This window comes from Gekko japonicus, unplaced genomic scaffold, assembly GCF_001447785.1.
Source record: "Gekko japonicus isolate JY-2015 unplaced genomic scaffold, Gekko_japonicus_V1.1 scaffold3110, whole genome shotgun sequence".
NCBI classification, from domain to species: Eukaryota; Metazoa; Chordata; class Lepidosauria; order Squamata; family Gekkonidae; genus Gekko; species Gekko japonicus.
Genome location: NW_015167630.1, coordinates 134,406 through 161,886, shown reverse-complemented (window position 1 = coordinate 161,886; position 27,481 = coordinate 134,406). Strand labels below are relative to the sequence as shown.

The 27,481-nt window shown below is 42.5% G+C and overlaps 1 protein-coding gene across 1 annotated transcript in view; it reads right to left on the bottom strand.

Annotated features, from left to right (window-relative positions):
• INVS (inversin) overlaps positions 1-27,481 on the bottom strand; it is an 86,515-nt gene that overhangs the window by 8,150 nt on the left and 50,884 nt on the right. The window contains exons 7-11 of the mRNA XM_015414054.1: positions 20,053-20,224; positions 15,843-15,998; positions 14,998-15,227; positions 13,727-13,833; positions 7,645-7,857 (exon numbers count right to left, since the gene is read on the bottom strand). Coding sequence (XP_015269540.1) covers positions 7,645-7,857; positions 13,727-13,833; positions 14,998-15,227; positions 15,843-15,998; positions 20,053-20,224 — 878 coding nt within the window. The remainder of the gene's footprint in view (positions 1-7,644; positions 7,858-13,726; positions 13,834-14,997; positions 15,228-15,842; positions 15,999-20,052; positions 20,225-27,481) is intronic.

Genomic DNA, 27,481 nt, shown 5'->3' with positions numbered 1-27,481 from the left:
CTCTTCGCCAGATGCATGGAGGGTATGAAGAAACTGGCCAAAGATATACAGGTGGAGGGGGGGGCATGCCGAAAGTGCCATGTAAATGCAAAGCAGTTGTAAAAGAAAAGGGCTTAATTGTCCGAGGAAGAAGCCGCAGCTTGACCATCTAATGTCTAGTCCACTAATCAAGGACCCCCAGTAACTGATCAGACTCTGTCAGCATTTCCATTACCTAAACACAAACTGGCAAGTCTCTCTTTCATTTCCTGTCTGCTTTCCAAAAACCCCAATTTCAACCATTTGCATTCAATGCTAAAGCCCCAGTTTCCTGATCAGGTCAAGACCGCCTCCAACATACCCCTCCTGCCTAAAACCTGTTATCATGTTTGGAATTGTTTCCAGGACCCTGGAGCACCAATTCTTCCTCTTTGACTGGTCAGGTTACATACCTGAGTCCCCATCTAGCTTGTTCTTCACTTCCCAAGGCCCGGGGGAGTTGGGGTGGGAAAGAAACATTTGTTTCTGACCTCTGCCGCTTGTCCTATAACTGGAGCCAGAACCTGTGTCCTTTTGCTAACTCTGCACCATGTAGGTAATCACAGCTTCCTGTCTGGATGATGATGTGACCCCACTGCTTGCTTTCCTTGCTTCTTGCTTTGTGATCATCATGGATTAGCAGTCATTATCTTGCTTTCTCTTTCACTCTTGCTTTCTCTTGCCTCCTTTTGGAACAGAGCCACTGACATAGCTTTTGGATGCCTGCACCAATTGGGTCTTTAGTGGGCTTTCAGTATTAAGTACTGACAGCTTGATATTATTCTAACTGCTTCAGACTTACTAATGCCACATCCAGATATCTGTATTATTTCTCTTGTTTATCTGGTGTTTCCATAGCTGGTAGAAGCTGTTTCCGCCGCTTGAACTCATTCTTTATTAATTGACTATTCCATCAAAGCCTACTGATGAGCGTTTTATTGCTGATTGCTATTTTAGTGCTGGACCCCATTTTATGTGGGTATGATGGGAATTTAACAAATCCATTTAATTTGGAAAAGGGAGTATGACAGGGATGCTGGTTAGCACCTTTTTTTGTTTAATTTACATTTAAATGATGTAGCAGCAATCTTTAATGACTGCTGCCATCCACCAAAATCAGCTGAGATTGGGGTGCCTACTTCGCCATACGTGGATAATGCTGTGATTTTGTCTGGAACTAGGGTCGGGCTGCAAAAGGCCTTGCAATCTTTTTCTAATTATTGCTCTTGAGAAATTCTCGTGATAGGGGAGCGGTGGCACAGAGGATTTTTCCTCTGGTTAGTAACATCTGAGCTGAACAGTACGGCTGTCAGTTCTAGCCCCGTGCTGGTGTAAGCTACCAGCCTTGTCCCTAGCTCGCCGTCCACCCAGTAGTTTGAAAGCTTCGGCGAGTAGATAAAATGGGTACCACCCATTAGAGAGGGTGGGGGTGGTGTTAGCCGGCGACCGGAATGCTCAGCTCGCGAGATTGTAAGCCTGAAGAAAAATCTGTTTGACTCCGAAGCCTGTAATGGGCCAGTCCGGCCAGGTGGTGCGGCGCTGCAAGACCTGGAGAAGCTGACGTCATCTAGCGAAGCCGAAGTGAATATGCCGACGGAATATGTCTAACCTGCAGCTGAACAAACCCTCGCCGACTGTGAAGTGTGTGATTTAAAAAGATATATGTAGCTTTGGTCTTTGTCGCCGCCTTTGCTTGGGGCTTGTTGAAAGCCCGGTGCGGGTCGCGCCAGTCCTGCCGCAGCCCGTGAGGCTGCGGAGGAGCCCACAGCGGGACATTGAGTTTAAAGTTTGAACTAGAAAGATTAGACACAGAATTTGGAACTCGTAACTCCATTCTCGGGACATTGATATCCTTTAACAAATACAAATCTGCCCAACTGGTCTTTCATAAACATAAAACAAACATTTTTAGCTATTAGGATTGCTGCTCCTCTGGCTTTTGAAGACCCTGGAGATGCAAATTGTTGGTTGTACCATGTTGTGGCTAAAAACTACACAGATCTTAAAATCCAAGCCAGACTTTGTATTTATCCACTTTCATCATGGCCAGTGCTGTAGTTGCCACTGGTCCTATGGGATCAGGGGAGGTGCATTCAGCAGTTGGGAAGGAGTTGGTGCCTCGCCATGAAGTGAGCGGCTTTGATGTCAAGAGGATGACGGCTGGAGGCAAGGTCTGGTCTGATGGGCATCCATTTGAATGTAGGGTGGGTGGTGTTGAGATTCACTATTGACCATCAATCACAATGGAGAGGTATCCAGGCTTATTATCTGGAGCGTGATGAGCAAGATGAACTTCACTGGGTCAAGTCGATCTCAGTGTCTGACTCTGACAATTGGAGTTGTTGGGCGTGAGTAATTGTCAGTGATTCTGGCACTGGGGAGTTCAGCCAACAGATCGGAGAGTTCAGTAGTTGTAGTGGCGGAATTGCTGAGTTCTGCAGTGGGTCCAGTGTCGGACGTTTCATGGGAGTGGCATGTTTATAAGCCACAGAGCCATGTTCTGGAGGCTTTATGCTTGCCCTTCTTAAGCTGTCGATGCCATTTTAGTGGGAGTCAAGGCAGATTTCAAGAGTGCCGTCTGGTTCTTTCTAGTTTGTTTAGAGAATTTGGCACAGTGGGTACAGGAGTCTGGCTGATGAGTGTCTCCAAGGCAAAATAAGCCCAAGGAGTGGCCCAAGGAGTGGGGGGGGGGGATAATAAATTCTGGAGTTAGTCTTTTTTTATAATCAAAGAAGATGAAGACAAAGAAGAATAAAGAGGCTGAGCAAAACCTGAGGTCCATAAGAGGAGTTGTAAGGAGGTTTGAGGTAAGTTCACCGAACAAAGCATGAGGATCGTCCAATCTGTGCAGCAGTCAGACGAGAACTGGCAGGATTCTGCCCCCTGCCCATGAGCATGAGTGACGGGAGTTCCTGTGCATGACACAGGGGAAGGGTATGAAAATCATTTTGCTGAGCTTGTAAATTTACCAGTCGGAGCTGGCGCAGGCACCTTAATCCCACAGGTGTGATGCACAGAGACCATGATGAAGATCAAGTCAAATTTGTGCAAGTTTACCTAGACTATACAGCAACAGATCTAGTGTTTAAAAAAACACCCAAGCCTATTCATACAGTTTTTACATGGCTAGACATCAGTAGGACAAATTATTAGGTACTGCAGCCACAAATGTTTTCAATGCCTAAAATTAATATTAAAATATTGCAGAACTATAGAAACAGAGACTACTCTTTGCAAGTATCCAATACATCTACATCATAAGTTCCTCGTGTGAATGATTTATCCAAAGAATTCTACTCTGGCTAAGAGAAGAAACACCTGCATTGTGGTACAATTTTAGGTCCAGGATGGTAAACGGTAATAGGTTCTTGCTAGAACAAACATAAGCAACCACTGTGTACACATTATGATTTTTCAAGGAATTCAAAAGCAAAGTTTACTTCAGCGACAAAATTGACTAAACTGGGATCTGCTTGCGAACTGGTCCAATCAATTTCCTGTCTTCTTTACATTCTTTGGAACAAAGGAGAAAAGCTACAATTAACAAAATGGAACCAAACTGCCTTTTCCCTCTGAAGCGAAGCTTTACCAGTCCTCTATATGGGATTATGCTCCATGGAAGTCCCTCCCCTCCCCAAACCCCACCCTCCTCAGGCTCCACCCTCCAAATCTCCAGATTTTTCCAACCCCGGAGCTGGCAACCCTGCCTCCATTACATTTGTACACTCATCATATGAATGATAACTAATGCCACAGTAGCAATAACAGGGGAGGCACTCCAATTGTCCTGAAGTCTCTACTCTGTTGGTAATATAGCAGTCAAGAGAGCCATTCTTGGAAGAAAGGAATATTCTGTGGCTACTAATGAATTACACTAGGTCACATTCAGACCCATTAGTAGCATACCTAGGAGAAAATTGTACGTGTATTTGAAGTGCTGTTCGTTTTTCACCATTCTTTTTATTTGCTGTTTCTTGCCTCCTGCAGATTTTATTCTACATACAGTCCTATTTCAAACTATTAAAGATTTGCTGTTATTTTCCATTTAAGTCCTGCTGTCTCCATCTTCCCCGCCCTGCTCTTTATAAGCAACGCGGCTAGAACCAAATAGAGAATATCTGTTTTATTTAAAAGCCGAAACTTTATTACCAGCCATTCAGGGTTCCCATAAACAAATATATGTATCCAGAAAGCAGGTTTTATCAAGTTAGAAGAGATGTTAGTTGGCTGTATGCAGCTACGAGATACACACTGTCCAAGTTTAGCTGCAGGAAGCACAGATGGGCATGCAGAATGGTGACAACCACGTCCTCTCTGGTTTATGACAGAACATAAACGCAATTTGTTGTAAGTGACAACTCGATATGCCCATTTACCCAATTTGCTTTTTATTTCATTTTTTTTAAAAAAATCTCTACTTTGATTCTGTTATTCTCAACCAAACAGGAGGCAGTATCAATGGTTCAGTAAAATGACTAAAAATGTTTCCAGAAAGGGCAAAAATATCTCTAAAAATTGTTGGAATGGCACAATGTATTTTTAACACAGGGTTTGTGACAAAATTTAATCCCCACTGCATCCTTCAGAACTGATTAAGGAGGAATGAAACGCAGTGTTAGGCATTCAAGGTGCAACCGTCAGAGATGAATGAATGAATGAATTTTATTGTTACAGCGCATAGCCAGCAATTATAAAAAACCATAGAAGAACCGTCAGAGATGTTTGCTCTGTATTATTCCTCTTTATTACCTCAGTTACAGCTATGCTCCATTGCAACCTTTACTGCAGGTCATAAGAAGCTTCCTAATATTTAGTTAAAATATTGGTCCACCTAGACTAATACTGTCTTCTACCACTGGCAGTAAGTATCAAGCAGAGGCCTTTCCCAGTGATTCTGTCTGAGAGCCAGTCCACTGGAGAAGCTACTGGTGAACATGGGACTTTCTGCATGCACTATTATATGTTTCTTCTTAAACATGCCAGGAAAGTTGGAAGACTGCACTCTGCACCCTATGATGTTTCCAACTTTTAACTTCTTTAATCCCCTGTTCTGATGGTTATTCTCTTTGGATCTTCTGTCCTTGACATTCAGTTCTAGGTTAGCCCAGTGCAGGTGCTTGGTTTTGGAAATCTATTTTGTTGTTATGTGGAACAAATAAAAACAGAACAAGACCATGAATAGGTTGATTGCGTTGATTAACACTGACTGCTTCTTCACACAAGGTATAACTACCTTGAAATAATTGGCACAAGATGCAGTCATGGACGCTATCTCAAGTGGCCAGTACCTATTGTGTCACGTTGCTTCTAATTGGGTATTATATGGGTTGTGTTCTTGGCTTTTTGGATTTCACTTTTGGACCAACGCGACTGTCAACAACTGTTTTCCACTATCTTAAATGTAATTGGAAAAATTCATGGTGGATGAATTTGATGACTAAAAGGAACTTCCATGTTCAAAGGCAACATACACCTTTTTTATCTGGATTTCTGAGTGTGAGGGGGCCACAGGGGAGGCTCTGACCTCTGTTATGGGCTTTCTGGGGCACCTGGTTGGTCACCGTGGGAAACTGAATAGTGCAATAGATGGACCATCATTTAATTAGCATTGTATATAAGTATGTACAAATACAAATACAAATACAATACCTTTATTGGCATAAAATATAAGTATGTATTATATTAAAAAAATTACCAATAGATGTCCTTTTCTCAAAGAACTGGCATGACAGTCCTTGACAAGATTTCTTTGGGTTTAGGATCGAGCCCCAAATATTTATGAGCCAGTTTCCTTTCAGTCTTCAGGGCTCTGTAACTTAATTTTCCAATACTAGGTGCCACAATGAAATTTCTAGGCACAATGGCAAGCTGGCACCTGGGATTCCTCAAGCCCTTTGGTACGATACAAGGTCAATTCTGTTATGTTTAAAAGCACTCCACAAATTAATTTAGCACAGATCAATATCCAACAACCAAACAAAGATAAGGAGCAGCACTTTTCTTTGCTGTATGTGAAAAGCAACTCTCTTGAGTAGCACTTGTGTATTTTGGGATGCTCATTTACAAACATATCAGATAGAAAATTCTGATCTGCTGTTCTTTTACTACAATTTGCAAATCTGTTTCTTTGGAAACAAGATACAGAACAAGATACTGGAGGAGGTAAGAGATGCTTCCAGTTTTGTTTTTTTGGGGGGAGGGGTAGAGCCTTATAATGTAGCCTTGCAAGAATGATTCATAAACAGTGCATATCCTTTGGATATTGAAATCTTAGAATAAAAACTAAGGAAAAGTCAATTCGTTTTAACTTGTAAAGCTGAGGCAGCTTGAGCCCCGCCTCACAATCGTTTCACAACCACCAACTTGCCCTGATGCAGCATGATGTTCCCACCGCCCATGCACTTTTAGGTTGAGGAGAGATGCCCTCCCTTCCTTTACAAGTGCAGAGCAACTTTACTTATTACCACTTCTCATATTTCAAATAATGATGTTTCAGACTTCAGCTCTTCCATTTGGGCTGTTCTTGAACACAGATGAACACACGAAGCTGCCTTATAGTGAACCAGACCCTGGGTCCACCAAGGTCAGTCTTGTCTACTCAGACTGGCAGTACCTCTCCTGGGACTCAGGTGAGAGGTGCTTCATATCACCTACTTCCTGGTCCTTGCTAAACTGGAGATGCCAGGTTTTGAACCTTGGATGTTCTGCATGCAAAGCAGATGCTCTACCACTCAGCCATGGTCCCTCCCCTCCTTCTCCTGCTTACTATATTTTATTTCTAGCATAAAATTCCTTCGTCATTTTAACCACAATAGAACACAGGGAAAATGGTAGAGGGACTCTCTCTACATTCCGGAGCCCAGAAGACAAAGGGATAGAGAAAGACAGATTTAGTACTGTGAAGAATACTCCTTGGGGAAGAAAAGGATCTTCACTTAGAGGAGAACATAGAAGAGCCTCTGTGATCTGAAACATATGACAAAACCTATGACAAGTATTTCCTTATTATTGTATAGTAGCAAAATGCTGCCCCCATTAATCTGTGTGAGGGACCCATTTTTGGCAAGGACAGTTGTGCATTTCCAGAGAATGGTCAACAGAAGCCACACACATGGGCACATGTATTGATTCCCCTGTAAGGCCATCTCATCGTATGGTGGTGGTGGGGCCTGACAAGGGGATGAGAGGAGGATGGTGGCAGCAGCAAAGGAGGAGGAGCACTCTCAGTGAAAGCAACAAAAGGATTCCAAGCTATCACAATACTCATGAGTTAACTGTAAGAGTACATGTGGAAAATGCCAGGTCTGGGTAGGCCCCCAGTTCACTGCAAAACTGAGTGGAGGGTGACTTAGAGCTGTGTCTGCCCCACTGCATACAGTCCTGCACCTTCATCTACATAACCTTCAGTCAAAGAGTGTCTCTCTCTCTCTCTCTCTCTCTCTCTCTCTCTCTCTCTCACACACACACACACACACACACACACTTTGCTTATCATAAAAACTGCAGTTTACCATAAATTGCAGGTTTTTTAGCTATGATGGATAGCTGAAGAATTCCTCCATCACCATCATCACCACCATTATTATTATTATTATTATTTGCATCCACACACACGATCAGACTTACTTGGCGGCAGCATCTTTCCTCAGCTGATCATGCTTCATTAGAAGGTTTTTCCTATCTTGGAAAGCTTTTCGGACTTTGTATCCTTTATAGACTGCTTGGATTTTGACGGCTGCGATATCCTGTATGGCAGCGATGGATAAAGCACCATGCTCCAGCATGAACTGAATTACTTCATGGTGACCTCCAAGCAATGCATAATCAAGTGGAGTGTACCTAAAAAAGTAAGGAAACACTGGTGAATGATTTCAAAAAATCAGATGTCCAAAATGAGGCCACAGGCTGTATAGATGTGCAGTGTTAACAGCATTTTATACTGAAGTATTTGAACCTGACATTGGTTGTAGTTGAGAGGTGGAGAACAGGGAAGTGCAGCCAATGCCTGAGACAACCAGGAAGGAAGGCAGGAAGCTGATGTTTTCTCTGGCAAGGAGAAATAAAGTAGTGTACGAGGGGCAAGTGAAAAACAGTGGCAACAGGAATAGCGAATTTCAATGTATACATCTCCTAGCTCAGTGCCACAGTGTTGACAGATTTGTCACCGAATTAATTCAGATTTCAGGGATTCAGTTCTAAAATGTGCTATCATTTCCCTTTCTAGGCAAGTATTAAAGGCATAAGAATCTTGGCCTATGCTGAATTTTACACAACTACCAAGACTCTGCACTGTACATCTATGCAATCTTTACTGTTTGCTCTGAACTCATTTAAGAACAAAGCTTATAGCTCTGTCATGCCGTTTTACAGAACTGGGGGGAGGGGTCATGATCTCCTGGAAGATCAAAAGTAGACGAATGCCACCAAGCCTCCTGTATATTATGTATCAGAAGGATAAAAGAGATTCCTTCCTCTCAACCAAGGTTTCCATACACGCAGCCTTGAGCTGTACTTGTGAATCACGTTTGTTAGCTGAACCTGGGGGTTTGAATATAGTAGCTCTATCAAAACAAGATACTGCATAGCTACTATTTGAGCAAACTTAAAGTCAAGATCAGAACCATCTGTTGGGGAACTGATGAGCATTCTGTTCTTAATATAGTCATATCAAATATTATTTTTACTCTTTATTGCTAATCATTGGAACAACCTTTAAAATAATGGCGAGAACTGACTGAGACTGTAGATGAAAAAAAAACCTAACTAAAAGTCCAGTTGCTAAGAGGAAGAGTGTGGGTAGAGCAACACAAAGATGGAAGAAATCAGCAAAGGAAAATAAGAGAAAATAGGACTGCGTTTGAAACACAATTACTAAATATGAGTCAAGTTTACACTGAGTTTAGGCATATTAAAAACACTGCTATATTCCCGGGTGTTTCATATAAGACTTTGCAGTTATAATTGACTGGTAGGGTTACCAACTCCAGGTTGGGAAATTCCTGGAGATTTCAGGGTACAGCCTGGGGAAAGTGGGTTTTGGAGAGGGGAGGGACATCAGCAGGGTATAATTCCATAGAGTCCACCCTCCAAGCAGCCATTTTCTCCAGGGGACTAGATCTTTGTAGTCTGGAGATGAGGTATAATTCCAGGATACCTCCAGGTTGCACCTGGACGTTGGCAACCCTATTGATATGGACTGAGTGTGCAAGTGAGCATTTTATTTTCATTTTTAGATTTTTTAAAAATTTGTTTTCGTTTCATCCATTTTTATATTTTTTTGGTTTGGTTTGGTTTCAGCAGGAAATCAACTTCTCACTATTTTAGCAGGAAACACACTTCTGAATATAAAATTTCCCCCATCTAGTCTGTGTGAAATTCTTAGAGACTGTGGCCCTCATTCTCAAGGTATCAGTTTCAGACAGACTGCAGAAACAGTTTCAACTTCACAGGCATATCTTGCATGGCAGAGCAAGCAGAGGGAGGTCTTTGCTCCCCAAGAAGGCAGCGGGTTGCATTTGGCCCCCCAAAGAAGGCAGGCAGTATCACAGAGTGGGCAGAGGCAGGATTATGGCTGCCCATGAAAAGGAAGGCGGTGTTGCAAAAGTCAACTGTATGTAACAACAGTTTTTTTAAATGCTGGCACTTTACTTAATGTTCCAATGATCTTTTGGTAAGGGCCAGGTAATGTGGTTTCAGTATATGGCCAGTACAATTTCTTCTTAACAAGTTCGTCTAAAACTATTTTGTAAACTTTAGCAAGCATTCAGTGGCTACCAGTGCTTTCTCCAATATGAACCTACTCTGGCCATCTTTGGAGGCCCTGCCTTGATTGCCCCTGCCATCTGAGGCTAGATGGGTGGGGAGATGAGAAAGAACTTTCTAGTTCTGGGCACCAAACCTTTGGAACTCCCTCTTCCTCTACTGGTGTCTTCCAACAGTGGGTGAAAACTTTTTTCTTTCGTTTGTAGGGGTGTGTATTCGGTTTATCCGAGCTGACTTCCCCTCCCCCCCCCCGAGAAAATAACTTACAGGGTTTTTTTGGATATTTTTTCAGCTGGATATAGATAGTCGGTATTTATTTGGCTATCCGAAATGGCCAAGCCCAATAAATCCTGAAAATATTCAGGATTTTTCGGACTGCCAGATACCCACAGTTAAAGTGCATTTAAAGGGCTATCGGTCTCTTTAAATGCCTTCAGAGTGAACTCTCAGCTTGGAGAAGGCATTTAAAGGTATTGATTCCCCACTCCCCCACTTGCACCTGCTGATGTGACCTTGGGTCAGTCACAAGCTCTGGCACAGCTGTCCTTGAAAAAGAGCAGTTTGTGTCAGAGCTCTCTCAGCCCCACCCACCTCATAGGGTGTCTGTTGTGGGGAGGGGAAGGGAAAGGAGTTTTTGTAAGCCACTCTGAGACTCCAAGTGAAGGGCGGGATATAAATCCAATCTCTTCGTCGTCTTCTTAAATGCCTTCTTTTCCCCTCCATTGGAAATAATGGAGAATGGGGGCAAGAGAAGTGAGCCCAGCCAGAATCAGTTGTGCTGTGTGTGGCAATGTGCTCCATGCAGCACAGCAGCTCCTGGGGCTCGCTTCGCCAGCCGCCCAATTTAAACTGGACTCCAGGAGAAGAAAGCCCAGCCAGCATCATCTGCAGGAGAAGCCATCCCAGCTAGGATCTGTGTGCGGCAGGGAGAGATCTCCCTGTCACATGCAGATCCTGGGCCCAGCTTCTCCTGCAGTGTGGTTTAAACCACACTGCAGGAGAAGCTAAGCCAGCCCCCGGATTGGGTTGCCTATTTTTTTACTCCGGTATTTTTCTTCTCGGGTCTATTGGACCTGGAAAAAATTGGGATTTTTTTTTTAAATACCTAATTTTTTTCTGGCCCAATAGACCCGAACTGAAAAACATGGGATTTTTTTAAAAAAATTGCACACCTCTATTCGTTTGGCACAACCCCAGTGACCATTATTGGCCCTCCTCCCTGGTTCTTGTATTAAGTGTTTTTTACCGAATGTGGTCATGTGGAAAGGCAGCATAAAAACATTTTAAATGAATAAACAAATGCCATGTAAAACAGGGATCCCCAACATGGCGCCCATGGGTGCCATGGTGTCCGCTGATATCTTTCTTGGTGCCTGCCAAGTGTTTTAGAAAGTGGGCAGGGCTAGGCAGGGCTTTTGCCCAGCAAGGCTTTTGATTGGCTCTGCAGATTTTTAAAAATGCTGCTTCAGCAGCAGCTGCCAACACACCACAAGGTCTTTGCTTTCTGACTGAAAGTAATTTTGTGGGTGGCTCCACCTTCTGTGTCAGCCATCTTGCGACTGTGCCCACCATACTGTGTCAGAATTGCAAAGATACCTGCAGCCTCAAAAAGGTTCGGGACTACGGATGTCGAGGAACTTATTTTGACCACTCTACCCAAGCTGTTGTACATGAGGATCGTACAAACTTGATGACTGCAACATTAAATACTGAAGCTGACAAGAAAACGAGAAATGAGACATCACCAGCCTTCCTACTGGTTAACTGTTGTCATGCTTAGAGTCCAATTTTTCTTTCCCACATCCTTAATCATGCCCTAAGAAACACTAAAACTGCAGTTATCATCAAGAGCAAGACTGTGTTCTGCATGCTACAATGTGTTACTATGTCAGACAATACGCAGAACAGCTGCAGAGCATCACAGTGACGGTATAGAAGAGATAAGGACGCAGAATTTAATTACAGAAACTGGGACTTCAAAAATTAAGCTGCAGCCAAGCTTAGGTAAGACAAAAATGTTGACTTCCCTAATTCAACACTGAAATGTCATCGGGGAAAGCTGACTTGGAAAGCAATTTATAGTAAGCCATCAGGAACGAGTTCATGCCATTCTGCCTACCAAAAGGACCAATTCTGCTCAGAGACAATCACCGCTTTTGATTGTTGAAGTATTTCAGTGGAAATTACTCAAAGCATATAAAGTTAAACCTACATATGAATTTTGTTAGAGCAGGAATAGAGTCAAGAATGTTTTGTGGATGTAAAAAAATATCTCAACAACGTATCACACATAGTCTTTTACTCCAAGATAGCACTGGCCACTTTTGCACATCATATATTGATACCAGGCTGATTAAAGCTTACAATTCTATTATTTATTTTATACCCTACCCTGCCTTTCTTCTTAGTGGGCTCAAAATGGCTTACGTTACACATGAAGCTGCCTTATTGTCAGGGTTCGATAGTCAGGTCACACAACGCAGTGCTTCATAAGAAGATTTCTGTTTATTGGTACACCAGGACTATGACACGTGTACTGCTTGTGTCATGAATGCCCGGGAACAGTATGGCACCCTGAATTATACTAGGTTCAAACACCCCTTTATAAGCTGAAGCCAATAAGAAAAGTTTGCACTGTCAAGGTTAGAGGAGTATCTACAGGAAGAAACTACCAAAACGTCAATGACTGTGGTGTATATCTCTTTAAGATTAAGTTGTATCGTTTCTACACACCTGAAAAGGATTGAGAGAGGCACTCCTCCCACTCTCCGTTTTTTAAGCCTTCTTCCCTGCAGGTCGGGGCTTGTGTTATTATTGAGGATACTACTGAATAAATGAGGTCATGGACCTGAACTGTGCTGTACTTGTGTGTATTGGTTGTGGGTCTCCTCGTGGCTAGAAGAGTTACACCGCTCTCTACTGAAAGACATTACAATGACAGCATGGGCAAAAGAGCCAGGGTATACATGTGGGTATCGCCATTAGAAGCCTTTATAATGCCAGCATTACTAACAAACGGGAAAAAAGCAACATATGAAATACTGTTAACTGAAGAGAAGAACCTGAAAACATTTGAGACGTTACAAGAAATGAATATTAAACTCACAAGCTGGGAAAAGATACAACTGCAGTCAAGATTTGTTAAAGATAAAAAAACAAACTTCGTAAAATCAAAGTCGGAATTAGACAAGATCTGGCTGTCATCGGCGGACAAGCAAATCCAAAAATTATACTACTGAAGGAAAACATGAAAGAGACGGCGATCAAACCTTGTATGAGAGTATGGGAACAAAATATAGGTCACACAATAAAAACCGAGGAGTGGGAAAAAGTGTGGAAATCGATGAAAATAGTAAGAGCTACGTCATATAAAGAAAACATACTAAAAATGTTTTACAGGTGGCATTGGACACCAGATAAACTATCCAAATGTTATAAGAATGTCTCAGATACATGCTGGAGATGCAAAAATAACATAGGAACCTTTTACCATATCTGGTGGAGGTGTGAAAAAATAATCAAGTTTTGGAAAAAGGTCAAAGAACTGATAAAAGAGATTACAGATATAGAACTCCAACTTATCCCAGAAAGTTATCTGCTTAACATGATTCCAGATAGAATAAATAGAGAAGACTTATATATCATTCTATATATTCTCGCAGTAAGCAGAATCCTCATAGCTAAAAAGTGGAAATCGGAATACCAAGAAGAGAAGAATTAATGGAAAAAATCCTAGAAATAGCGGAAATGGACAGATTAAACTTGATATTAGCAGGGAGAGATGATAATGTTTTTAAGAAAAGGTGGTTTCAAGTAAACATATGGATGGGAAAAAATGTATAATGTACACTCCAAAAATGTTATGTATAAAGAGAATTTACATCTTTTTTGTAACGGAAAATAGATAAATAAACTTTACCAAAAAAAAAAAAGTGATAAACAATACCTTTCTTCATTGTTCTCCATATGATTGGGAAAGGCACCAAACCCCAGGAGTAGCTTTATAGCATCAAGGTAGCCATTGTTACATAACCAATGTAGTGCAGTCCTTCCCTAGAGTCAGCAAGACAGATCAGAGAAATATAAGGGAATTGAGTACACTCACCTTTAAAAGCTAACATGAAGACAGACAGTGTGTATGCTAGGACTACAACTGATGCTAAGACTGCATATGGCGAATATGTATTTTCACCATTCACGCAGAAATGGAAAGGATGTGTCAAGGTTCTGGGTTCACAGAGTCTTTAAATAGGCCAAAGATGCTATGGATGATAATATCTGTGTTTTCACATAACATTAAAAAGAGCGTAACTAAACTAATGAACTCTTAACATATTTACTACTACTACACCAACATTTACAACAAAATTTTACAAAATGTACACCCAAAACAAAGAATCTGTTACCCCTTTCCTACTCTTTCTGCTTTACCTCTTACTCATATGAAATACTGTAAATGGAAACCAGCTGTTAATACAGATGAAAATCTAAACTATTATTTACTTACTTACTTACTTACTTAATTTGTATCCCACCCTCCCCGCCAAGGCAGGCTCAGGGCAACATATACAAATACTACTTTTTTGCCCTTTGTTCCAGCCACAGTCTGAAATGCAACTTAGCTGGTCCAAGAAACGACCTAAAAATCAGTTGTGCAAGTTTTACAAAGCACCCTGCCCTGGCATGTTGATGGACAGTCTTTGGAGTTGGAAGACAATCAGATTTTTTTTATATTGCCTTCAAATATTGCTTATTGTCAGGCCTCTGTGTGTGTGTCATGATGCACTGGAAGTGCACAAAAGTGCATAATGTGGCACTGGGCAAAAAATATATATCAGTTTTTGAAAATGTGTAAGCAATGCCTGCAGAAGTTTCAGAAGCTGGAGAGCTGGCTGTATACGATTTGGTGCCTTTTCACACAGAGGTTTTCCTGCTGTTTGGGTACCAAACTACAGCAGTTTCTCTCTGACCCTCTTCAAGATGTCATTTTCCATGGTTCCTTCATTGTTCCTCCACACTGACTCAAATTGGATAAAGATGGTTTGAGACATCAGGCTGTGATCCTCACAACAACCCCATAAGGCAGGTCAGTATTATTTCCTCCTTTTGGGGAAGGGCTAAGACTAAGAGCAACTCACTGCCGCATTACAGACAACAGTGCCTCAGACAGAATTGAATTTACCTCTGAGCTGACCGTATTCAAAAAGAGAAACGTACCTCTTTATCTTGAATGTTTGGATCAGCCTTGTTTTCCAGGAGCACCACCATGCAATTAATGTAGCCCCCATAGGCAGCACACTGCAAGGGAGTCCTGCCTGCATAATCCTGCACATTAGGGTTGATTTTATTTTCTATCAATTTTTGGCAAACGTCTGGGTTTCCTCCCAGAGCTGCCCAGTGTAAGGGAGAGTGACCATCTTGGTCAACCAGATCCACTCTGGCTCCTCCTGCAATAGCAAAAAAGACCATCAAAACCCAGTAAGGAAGGTGTTTGATTACTTCCCTCTATTCATGCACCTGAACTGGGTTTCCCAGATCCCAGTCCAACACTATAACAACTACACCGCACTTTGGTTTTAATTGTTTTTACTCGTGTGTTTTTAATCTTATTTTACTGTTTTCGTTGTTTCCTATTTTGGGGGACCCAAAGTTGAGTGGAAAGAATGCTTTCAAACGCTTTACAGAAATAAAATACATTTTTGGGAAATGTTCCCCAGTGCAAAACAAAAATGCCTCTAATTTTCTACTGCAAGTGTGTAAGAAATACAGAAAATCACAAGTGTTCTGCAATTAATTTACCTTTGCTTAAAATGTTTATAAAGTCTTAGGGAAGTATTCCAGACCTCTCAAAAGTTCCCTTCATGTTTTGCTTTAGTCAAAATTTTCGTGAGAACTTTCATTGCCTGCTTATTTGCGGTCTATATGGATACATGACAAATCCACCACTCTCCCTGTGCTGATCTAGGATTGCCCCCCCCCTTTTTGTCTGTCATTACTGTTCATTTCACAGATGAAGACAGCAATGTTTCTGTGAAGGAGCTTATGAATTAGCCACAGCTGACCTTCAATGAGAGTCTGTATCACTTCTTTATGCCCCATCTCGCAGGCACGGAAAAGAGGAGTGTGTTTCATGACGTCAGTCGCATCTACCTGAGCGCTGTGTTGTAGCAGCAATTGCACGGTGCTGACATGGCCAGAAAGGGCAGCTGCATGTAATGCTGAAAGACAGTGAAAAGTGAATGTGGAAGTTAAAAGAGGGCCATCGGAATTAGGAGCACAGCAAATCTTAAATCACTCACCAACAGGAATAGCTAGATTTGAGTCTGGTAGCAGCTTAGAGACCAACAAGATTTTATGAGTACAAGCTTTTGTGAATCAAAGATCCTTTTGTCAGATACATTGACTCTTGAAAGCTTATACACGTAAAGTCTTGTTGGTCTCTAAGGTATACTGGCCCTGAATCTAACTATTCTATTGTAGACCTACATGGCTACCTTTGAAACTGACCAAGAGGAGGAACTGATAATTGCAAACCATTCAGAATAATCCAAGTAATTCACTCTTAAGAGACATCATTATGTTACTTTGCATACTGTAGATTTTTTAATGTTGGACTTTGCCTTGGATTGACTTTGGCAGAGAGATGAACGATCACCATTATAAATGATAAATACACATAAATAACACCCCAGCTGATTCAAGTGTTTACTTCAAACTTGCGATTTTCTAAGCAAGTTGTACCCTTGACTGCTCAGCCCCTCTGCAGTTCCAACAGTGACAACCAGAAGAGATTCTTCATTCCCAAATTGGTCTGGCCTTATCTACCCTAATCCACTGGGCAAACATAGAACATCCCTTTACAGAGAGCAGAACTTTCATATAGGCAGCCCCGTTCCTTTGTGTAATATGTGGCCTTAGATAGGAAATTGGAATTTGGAATCTGTATGTAAATCTGTCAAGAGACCCTTCGGGGTTAGAGCAGTATATAAACTGAATGTATAAATAAATAAATAAATACATATATTCATTGGCTTTACCTTACTCATTATTCAAAATACATACTGTAGTGATAGTAATCCACCACCACCCCCAGGCACATACGTGTGTAAAGAGCCGTCAAGTCACAGCTGACGTCTGACAACCCAAGCAAGGGGCTTTCAAGGCAAGTGAGCAGAGGTGGTTTGCCTCAGCCTTCCTCAGAGTCTTCCTTAGAGGTCTCCCTTCCAAGTACTGACCCCCTTGAGAAAAATGAGCTCACAGATATCAATCAGAGCCATTATTCTACAAGATAAGGACCAATTTATTGCCAGGTCACTGGCATCCTACCTTTTTGCAACCCAGCGTAAAATTTAAAAACTGTGACTGGAATGAGATCCCCCCCCCCTTGTGGGATTAGGCCAAGGAACCGTATCATAAAAGGAAAGTGAAAAAGGAAAGTACCGATTCTGCTGAGCTTCCTAGGTCTGACAAGATCAGTCTATACCATGCCACCTCCCCTCCCCACCCACAACATGTATTTCCAAACCATTCCAAAGATGCATATGAACTGTTAGTACTATCCTAGGCAGGGCTTTTTTCCTGGGGGAATGCGCCAGTACAGAGTTCTGGAACCTCTTTGACAAAATTATTTTAAAAATGTTTAAAAGTTCATGAGTTTTCAGTATACTTATAGAAAACTTCATTTCCCCATTGAAAGTTCGGGCACCCCCCCGCCCCCCCAAAAGCCCTGATCCTAGGTAAGCTGCACTAACAACACAAGTAATGTCAGTGAAAAGAAATCTATGGGGTGGGGATTGTCTAGAAGTGAAGTCCACCGAGACCGCTGCCGCCCACTGGATGGAGCTTGGCTCCGAGGGCTGACCCTCCAGTACGCTCTCGATCCTATTTTTCTGCATCACACTCCTTCTGAAGCACAAGGCAGTAAACTACTCAAGCGGCCAACACAGGAGGTGTTTGCAACAATACAACTGAATAAAGGAGCTGCTCTGTCAGCACGTCCCGGCTCTTCCCCCTCCATCATTCATTCTGACGCAGGCGTTTTCGCGTCCAAGTCTCTGCTCGATATTTTCTCGTAAGCCAAAGTTTCTCGAAGAGAGTCACAGTGACTGAAGAGCTTCTTCAGCCAGCTGGTCACAATGGAGCCCTTTGTTCCGCCGGCAGTTAGATCCCTCTCCATTGTACGTGGTCAGTGACAGCAAAGCTATAAAGCTGCCCCTGTGCTGCTCCTACGACACCCACCTCTGAGCAGAGCGGAATTCTTTTTCCTTGGTGTCACGTCCCTACACAATAACAAGTGTCTTGGGGTTCTATTAAAACTCGAGTTGAATGGAGATTATGCCTTGGTAAGCAAATGCGAGAAACGACGCTAATTCAAGGGCAGAGCCCGGTTCAGCCTAGCACATTCCATAGCAACCGTATCCCAGTTCTTTTGGGGGACGTGTGTCCTGGTACGTTATGTAATTTAACCCTGCTTTCTACAGAGTACATGGGTCTGACTAGGCAGGAAGGAAGCAGTTCTCTGTGTTAAGCATGAAGCTGCCCCCCTGGTACGCAGAGAGAGGCAGCCGCAGGGACTAACAAATTTTGGGGCAGGGTATAAGCTTTCGTGGGTGGCTGCTCACTTCAGAGCCAGTTTGGTGTAGTGGTTAAGTGCGCAGACTCTAATCTGGGAGAACCGGGTTTGATTCCCCACTCCTCCACTTGCACCTGGCTGGATGACCTTGGGCAAGCCGTAGTTCTGATAAGAGCAGAACTTCTTCTAAACAGAAAGAGTGGTTTCTGTCAAGAGCTCTCTCAGCCCCACCTACCTCACAGGCTGTCTGTTGTGGGGAGGGGAAGGGAAAGGAGTTTGTAAGCTGCTCTGAGACACCTTTGGGTAGTGAAGGGTGGGGTATAAATCCAATCTCCTCCTCCTCCTCCTCCTCCTCCTTCGGATACAGCTAGAGACACAGCTAGAATGTCATTTAAAGTCCAGAAGGCGATTAAAATGTGGAATCTGCTGCCAGGAATAAACATCTTTACAAGGGGGTTGGATAGATTCATGGGGAGAGGTCTATCAGTGGCTACTAGGCATGGTGACTGAACTTCTGAGTCCCAAAGCCAGGAGGCAACTTCACAGGAAGGCCTTGGCCTCTGTGTCCTGTTGTCGGACCTCCAGAGAAACCGGCTAGCCACGGAGTGAGACAGGATACCACGGAGAGAATTTTGCCAGCCAATTTAAAATTGAAGGCTTCTAGCTGGGGAGCTACTACCACAAATATATACAGTGTCCATGGAAAGCTCTTAAGCCAGCATAATGCAGGAGGCTTTTGCACCTATATAAAAGAAGACAAGACTGGCTTGCTCCTTTATAAACACTTGAACATGGAACCAGAAGATTATTTGAAAAATGTAAAGAAGAAATTAAACACTGGGTAGCAAGAGGCTGACACCTTAATTACTATAGGATTACTCCTGAGGAAGATTGGGACGAAATGAGTCTATATCTTGGTTTCATATTTCTAATTTCAATTACAAGATAACATTTCTATCAATATTGTTCTAAATACAATAAGTTTTGCTTCACATCCCAGTTACTCTCTAAATAGTCCTTAAAATCCTTCCATTCATCAAAAAACTCATGATCTTCTTTATTATTCAACTTTCTGGTTATTTTGTCCACTTCTGCCATAAATAAGACTTTTTGTAACCATTCTGCGATCTCAGGTGTTTTGTCTTGCTTTCAGCATTGTGCATAAACCATTCTCACAGTCGTTATCAGGTACCAAAACATAGTTTTTTTCTTTACATTTAACTCTTCCAACTTCAGACCTAGCAATAAAGTCTCTGGTTCTTTTTTAAATGTACATTTAAATATTTTTTGCATTTCACTATGAACTTTTGATCAGAAATCTATCGCTTTTTCAAACGTCCACCACATATGATAAAATGAGCCCTCATGTTTCTTACATTTCCAACACTTATTTGACATATTTTGGTTCATATTTGCAATTTTCTTTGGTGTCATATAGCCCCCCTCCCCATTTGTAGCTGACCTCTCCCATGCTCCTCTCCGAGACAAGCACTTGGGAAGAGAAGCTGCAGGAAGCCAAGCAGTTCTGCACTCAGCCTGTCCAATTCATCCCAACACATATCTTCCTTTTTCTCATTGGCAATCAACGTATGTATTTTTAAATGTCCCATCTAGTGGATTCTGAAAGATTCGGGAGCATGCCTGTGTTTACAATGCCGGTATTCCCAATAACTTCTTGAAAGCCCCTCCTCATGTCTTACCCGTGCCGCCATATTTGTCTGCCACGTTGATATCAATGTCCAGTTTTAAATCCAGCATTGTCCTGATGACGTCATTGCTGCCTTTCCCAGCAGCCCACATAAAAGATGTTCGTCCCTCGAGATCTGAGTCATCTTTCACAGAAGGATGTTTTAAGAAGGCTTCCACAGTTTCCTAGAACACAAATATTCAGTGAGTAGGAATGGTATGAAATGAAGATAAAATAGGTCTCCAGGATTCAGAGAGTGAATTAGTGTCATGATGATGTGGCAATTCTTTTTTTTTTAACTAAAGAAAGAAAACTTCATTTCTTCATTTAAAGAAAAATTAAATTAAGCCTTGGAATACTGTTGTTTAAAAAGCATTGGGAGGATTCTCTGTGATTAATATAAGCCTATTAGGCTTTGTACTTTAAAAAAAAGTTATGGGTTCAGTTCCAAGCAGCTGAAAAGTGGTTTGTAGACTTCACTGTAAATAAATCTTAAAAAAAAAAAAAACTTTTAAAAAACGTATAGGTTTCAGAGGTTTTTTTAAGCTTTTAAATTCATTGTTTTATGCTTCTGTAACACCACTTCATTGGTACTCAGGCACGCATATACTTCAGTCCTCGACAGCAACCAATCAGACCACAATCATATTTATACTTTCTCCTGCGACTAATTTAATATTGCCGCTTATATCTATAACATTATTCTGAAAGCACCTTGTGGTTTGTATGATACTGTTCGGGACACATGAGCCGTCCCAGTCATCCCCCACCTATATCAAATCTGCCTGCAGCACCATGTCATATGAACCATATGACCAGAACAGCTCCCAGCTGCATTCATGAATGACCAGATTCACACGTCACGCCTGTCCAAAGAATGCACACCTGAGAGTGCTCATGTATACAAAGAAAACACTGTGTGAAATGGCCGGAGAGACTGCACAGCAGGCAATTAAAACTCCGTTAATATGCAATGAAATCATTGTATCAGGTGTCACAGAAAGACAGGCCGGCTGTGTTCCTATTCAGCTGTGCTCTGACGCAAGAAGACACCTTGAAAGCACCCTCTCCCTCCCCTCCTGCCCTTCTCTCTCCTCTCCCCCTTTCAATGAACAGGGCCTGTCCTAGATATGTACCTCCCTGGTACCGCAGGCGTGGACGCACATGCAAACTGTTTGGCTTTTCATTCATGTGCTCACAATAGTACAGCCTCCCCCCTCCTGCCCTACCAGTACAATAGGACAAGTTCTTGGGTTGCGCAAACCCAAGATAAGAACAGCAAAAAAAAGGTTTTTCTTTTTAAAGTAGAGCCAAAGTATCAGGCTTCCCACACTTTTAATCACAAACGGGCTATCCTACTTCATGAGGGAGTTCCCCCCCCCCCGCCTCAGGCACAAGTGACTTCAAATGGTGGACCCTGTTCTCATTTGGCCCTTTAGGGTTTTCAAATGAATACAGAAACATTAATTTCCATGTTAAAAAACAGCTCAAACCAAAGAGCACTGGCCTCTGCCAGACAGGTGGATTTTAAAAAAGGCAACAGAACTCCCTCCATAGAGGCCAGGTGACTAAGAAGCCTCTGGAAGGAGAGAATGGGCCACCATGCCAGGCCTTTGAGAGTCAAGGTGAGTCCACTTATAATTTAAATTATAGCTGCCATGTTGTACTTGAAACCCAACCTGCTACGAGGCTCAGTTTCCACTCTTCCTGTTGGACTGCTACAGACCAGCAACAACAATGGCTTAGCAACAACTGACTGAAACAGTTGCATATCTTCAGATCTGAAATGATTATGCTGTTCAGATCTGAAATGATTGTGCAAAACTAGGGTTCTGCATGCAAGGGCATGCAGCAAACACCATTCCATCAGTATGGTGTAGCAGTGAAACTACTAGAACAGGCTTTCTATAGAATCACTGTCTATGCTGCCCTCTGTTGCTGCATTCCAACAGATTAAAAACAGGATGTTAGATACTGAGTGCCAGAAATTATACAGTTTAGCTAATAAAAGCCTGCTCCCCCTTGAGTTTTGAGATCCCCCCTTACCACAGGGAAGATGGCCTCATATTTATCTTCCCTGCAAGTCCCACAGCAACGCAGAGCGTTTACATGCAATGCTATGCCTTCCGCCATTTTATATGGCAGATTTAACAAGATGTCTCACTCAGCCAGATACTGCCCCTGCAAAAAAAAAATGTGCTGAGACAATTGCTCATGTCCTTCTGCATTGTCACGTGTATGTGGATCTAAGGTATATATATTTACATTCTACTTTAAGTAGCATGATGGATTGCCCTGATGCACTTAAGGCACACCGACTTTTAAATGACTTCTGACATTAATGAGAAAGTGGCCAAGTTTCTTTGCTCTGGTTTAAAACTGCGCCAAAGGATCCCAGAGACATGGTATTTTCATAGGTGTGTTTTTAATCTGCTCTTAAATTGTATAATCTTTATCGACAATTTATGCCAATAAAGGCTAACTTGAACTACTAGAACAGGATGTGGGAGACCCAGGTTCGAACCCCCCTTCTGCCATGGAAGCTCGCTGGGTGACCTTGCGCCAGTCACACATTCTTGACCTCACCTACCACTCAGGGTTGCTGTTGTGAGGGTAAAATAGAGGCAAGGAGAATGGCAGAAGCCAGGTTAGGTCCCCCTCGGGGAGAAAGGTGGGGTACAAATGAAGCAGATAAATAAATCAGTTTAATAAACTAAATAAATTAAACCAATAGCTTGAATCATCCAAGAAAAGCTGGATAATGACTTTCTAAATCCAGGAATAGCTAAGAAATGCCCCTCATGCAACTAGCTTCTGGGCCCATATCAGAATCAACTATCTCCTGAAGACATGCTCCTCACTCTCAAGTATCTCCCTCTATAGATCTCTGGGTCAATGACCTTTGTACACAAGAGAGAATTGCATATAACAGACAGGAGCTCCCGGAACCTTCACCTCCATTTGGCACAAATTCTTGTACCTAGTTGTAGAAAAGAGCAAGAGCCCAGCAGCACCTTAAAGACTAACAAAATCTGTGGCAGGTTAGGAGCTTTCGTGAGTCACGGCTCACTTCTTCAGATACCTATACTGTACCTATTTGAGCAATGATATCTCCTCACCTTTATTCCCTGTTTAATTGAATCCATAATGTTGCACCTTGCTTTGTTAACCTGGCTCTCCTGCCTTACTTTCTTTTTCGCTCTCTCTTTCCTTCTCTGCTAAAAGGACACATTAGGAAAGAGGGAGGGGATGGGATATACGGGGCTTGTTTGCTATGTCGACTTCTTTGTGTGACAACAATAAAAATCTTAATTAAAAAAAAAGAAATGCTGCTCATACTTCCACTTGTAAGTGAAAGGATTGTTGGGCTTTGATGCATACCACCCATCAACTTAAATGTTTTCCTGTCAGTCGGACATTCTGGCCATTGCTCTTCACCTCTGCTTCTTCAGTTTGTCTTTGAGGAAGCATATCTGTTCCTGGCTATCATGGACCTGGATCCCTTTCTATCAGAGGAAAGGCCCAAAGACTCTGAGGCCAAGTAGGCATGGATCCTAGAACCAGTAACCAGACAGCTGGCACCCTTATCTCTGCGCATACAGGAAACACACATTGTGGTGCAGGTAGATGCTGGGCTAGATGCTGCCCGTTGTCTTGGGACTCAGCATTGTACTGGGGAGAGGAGGACTCTCTGGGCGGCAGTTGGGTCTGCCACATCAGAGGATGAGGAACAAGTTAGGGCTATTTCCCCTTTAGTAAAGGGACAGGACATCACTTGATGTGATTTCAGCTGTAGCAAAACATGTTTAATGACTGATTATAGATTCCTAGAGACCCCGAGCTGTTGCTGAAGTCCCAAGATTTTTTTTAAAATAAAATATTTTATTATTTTCAAAAGTAAACACAATCAACATTATAATAACATATTAACAGTGACAATACACGCAGTAACACTAACAAACAAAACAATAATTAATGTTGATCCCGAAGTTGTACTTTCTTTCTAAAAACAAGGTAAGTAACACTTCTATAAATCCAAAGTTAAAGTGGCAATAGATAGGTACCTTTACAGTATCCAATGTTTACGAATAAAAGAAAAATATTGTGATTGTTGCGAGTTTGGAAGTTGTCCTAATATATATTCCAAGTGATCCAAAATTGAATGCCATCTACCGTAGAAGGTATCTATTTGTTTAGAGGATTCAAAACAAGATAGTTTGTCTGAAATTCTATCCATCAATAAATGGTTCCAAATGTTAGAAAACCAAGAACTTAAACTTAATGTATGAGTGTCTTTCCATTGTTGGGCAATTGTAGTTTTAGCCGCTGACGATAACATCGTAAGTAATTCCTTACCATATTGGGGAATATTTAACTCTTTCCAATTATTTAGGATTAAAATCTCGGGTTTCATAGGGACTTTGTATCCTGTAAGATTCTCAATTTCCAATAGTACCCTTTGCCAAAAGGATTTTACCACCGGACATTCCCACCAACAGTGGATGTAAGATCCAACATTTCCGCAACCTCTCCAACAAAGGGGGGAAGGAGTTAATTTTGTGCAGTTTTAAAGGGGTAAGGTACCACCTCGTAATCCTCCCTATATTATAAAGCAGTAAGACGCAAACTGCACGCAATGCGCCCCTACAGTGTTTGGGCGGCTCGCCTGCCTGTCAACAGCTTGGCCACATCCCATTGGCCACGTCGTTTGAGTCCCGCCGTGCACGCAGCTTCCCGTGGCCTGCGGAGGATTCGGAGGAGAGCCGAGACGCGCCAGTGCCTGGGGACGACGAGCCGCAGGCTCACACCTGCAGCCGCCTGGGTCGGTGAGGAGAGGGGGCGAGAGCTGAGCAGAGGAGAGGTGCGAGTCGAACCGCAGCCGCCTGGATCGAGCCCGAGAGGGGAAGGGGGCGAGAGCCGGGCGGAGGGGAGGCGCGAGTCGACCGGCAGCCGCCAGGGTCGGGCCAGACAGGGGAAGGGGCCGAGAGCCGGCCGGAGGAGACCCGACAGGTCCGAGTGGCTGGGGACGACGGGCAGCATGCTAAGGCCGCCAGCCGCCTGGGTCGGTGCGCAGAGAGGGAGGGGGGCTGCAGCCGAGCGGAGGAGAGCCGCGAGTGGCTCGGCACGGCGGACAGCAGCCTAAGCCCGGCAGCCAACTGGGTCAGGACAGGGGGGGGGCAGCGCTGGGCGAAGGCTAACACTGGCTGCCACCTCAGTCACAGCCGAGAGGGGCAGGGCGCGAGGAGGGGGGGCTAGCCGCCCGTTGTATAGCCCTTCGCAACGGGCCTTGCTCCCTAGTTTACCTATAATCCATTTATGATGTCCTCTTGTGCTTGTCAGTGAAGTTAACTGGAAACAGTAACAGTATAACTAATTTTGCGGGGGGGCAGCGCCGTGCGAAGGCTAACAGCGGCTGCCACCTCGGTCACGGCCGAGAGGGGCAGGGCGCGAGGAGGGGGGGCTAGCCGCCCGTTGTATAGCCCTTCGCAACGGGCCTTGCTCCCTAGTAATCTTATAATTCTGTTGGAACACATTAATTGATTTGGTCTTAAAGGCATATGAGGACCATACAGATTCCCAAAAGGGTTCGTCGAACTTTGTGCTAAGATCCTTTGACCATGAATTTGTGTATGTAGGAAGCTTATGGGGTTTTGGGTCCAACAGAATTTTATAAATAGAAGAGATTAGACTTTTGGAGGAACCATCGGTAGCAACCAAGAGCTTCTCAAAATTTGTATACGGGGTCACGCATGCCTTTTGTAATTTTGGTGTAGCGAAAAGGTGTCGGATTTGGAGATATTCCAACCATGGTAAAGACGTCTGGGCTTTAGTGTCTAGTTTGGTTTTTTCTAAGAGGTGTTGCCTACGTGTAAGATCATGGAGTGTAGTTAATTTTGCTTTTTTCCATTTTAAAAAGGTATTTTGAGGGAATGCCAGAGGAAACCAGGTTTGACCGTAAAATGAAGACATGAGCGATAATTCAGGTAGAAGGATGCACCGCTTTATGTTCCAGATTTTAAAAAGAGAAAGCATAAAGGGGTGTTGTTGAATATTATAAGTTTTCTCTGTGGTTTTTTGCCAAAGGGTCATTATATACGAGGATTGTTGCAAAAAGAATTCTTCAATTCCTATCCATTCGGGTTGGGGGTCTGCTTTTAAAATTTTTAGCACCATTTTGAGGATCGTTGCTTCGTAGTATGATTTTAAATTAGGTAAGGCTAACCCACCTAAAGATGAAAAGCGGCATAGAGTGGTGTATTTAACCCGGGGGTGTCGGTGATTCCAAATGTATTTTGTCCATTGTGTTTGCCAAAGGGTGAATTGCGATGGTGGTATCAGGAGAGGAAGGGCTCTAAAGAGGTAAAGAAATTTGGTAAATATAAATGTTTTAAGTATTAAGATTTTTTCCATCCAGGAAAGGTTCTTTTCTTGCCATTGAGATAAAATGTTATTGGTATTGTTAGATAATTCAGTATAGTTAATTTTATATAACGTATCTAAGTTTAAGGGAATTTTGACTCCAAGATATAGCCAATATTGTGAAACCCATTGGTAGTGAAAGTTTTCTTGAATAAAGTTCTTCATAGGGTGGGATAAATTTACTGGGTATAAAATGGTTTTGGCTTGATTAACATGAAGTCCGGAGAGGGTTGCAAAATTAAGTAAGTGGGTTTCTATCATTGGTAAAGCAATGTGAGGTTGACTAACATATAAAACAAAATCGTCGGCAAATAAACTTATTTTATGAGAGTGATGGGATATATTAATACCTGGTATATTATCAGAATTTCTTATTATATTAGCCAAAGGCTCTATAGCAATGGCAAATAAAAAGGGTGAAAGTGGGCACCCCTGGCGGGTGCCTCGGGTTAAGAAAAAATTTTCTGAAAAAGAATTGTTAATAACTACGTGTGCTTTGGGCTGTTTGTATAAAGCGTGGATAATTTTTTGAAAATTGGGGCCAAAGCCCATTGCACTAATCACTTTAGATAGGAATAAGGGTTCTACCTTATCAAACGCTTTTTCTATATCCAAAGCTAAGAAACAAACGTCTGATAAGTATCGTTTTGCATAAAAAATTAGACCAAGTGTTTTTCTGATGTTGTCAGTAAGCTCTCTTTGGGGAATAAAGCCAGATTGATTCGTATGTATATAGTGACTGATAAAATTATTAAGACGGGATGTTAACATAGAAGTGAAAATTTTATAATCACTATTAAGGAGTGAAATAGGTCGGTAAGATTGAGGGATCTCGGCATCTTTCCCTTTTTTGGGAATAACTACGATCTTTGCTTCTGTCCAGGAATCTGGTATATTGCCAGTTTGTTGGACATGATTACAAATTTCTAACAGAGGGGTTGCAAGTGATAAGGTGAATTTTTTATAATATTCAATTGGGAGGCCGTCCCTTCCTGGTGCTTTATTGGATTTTATGTTTATAT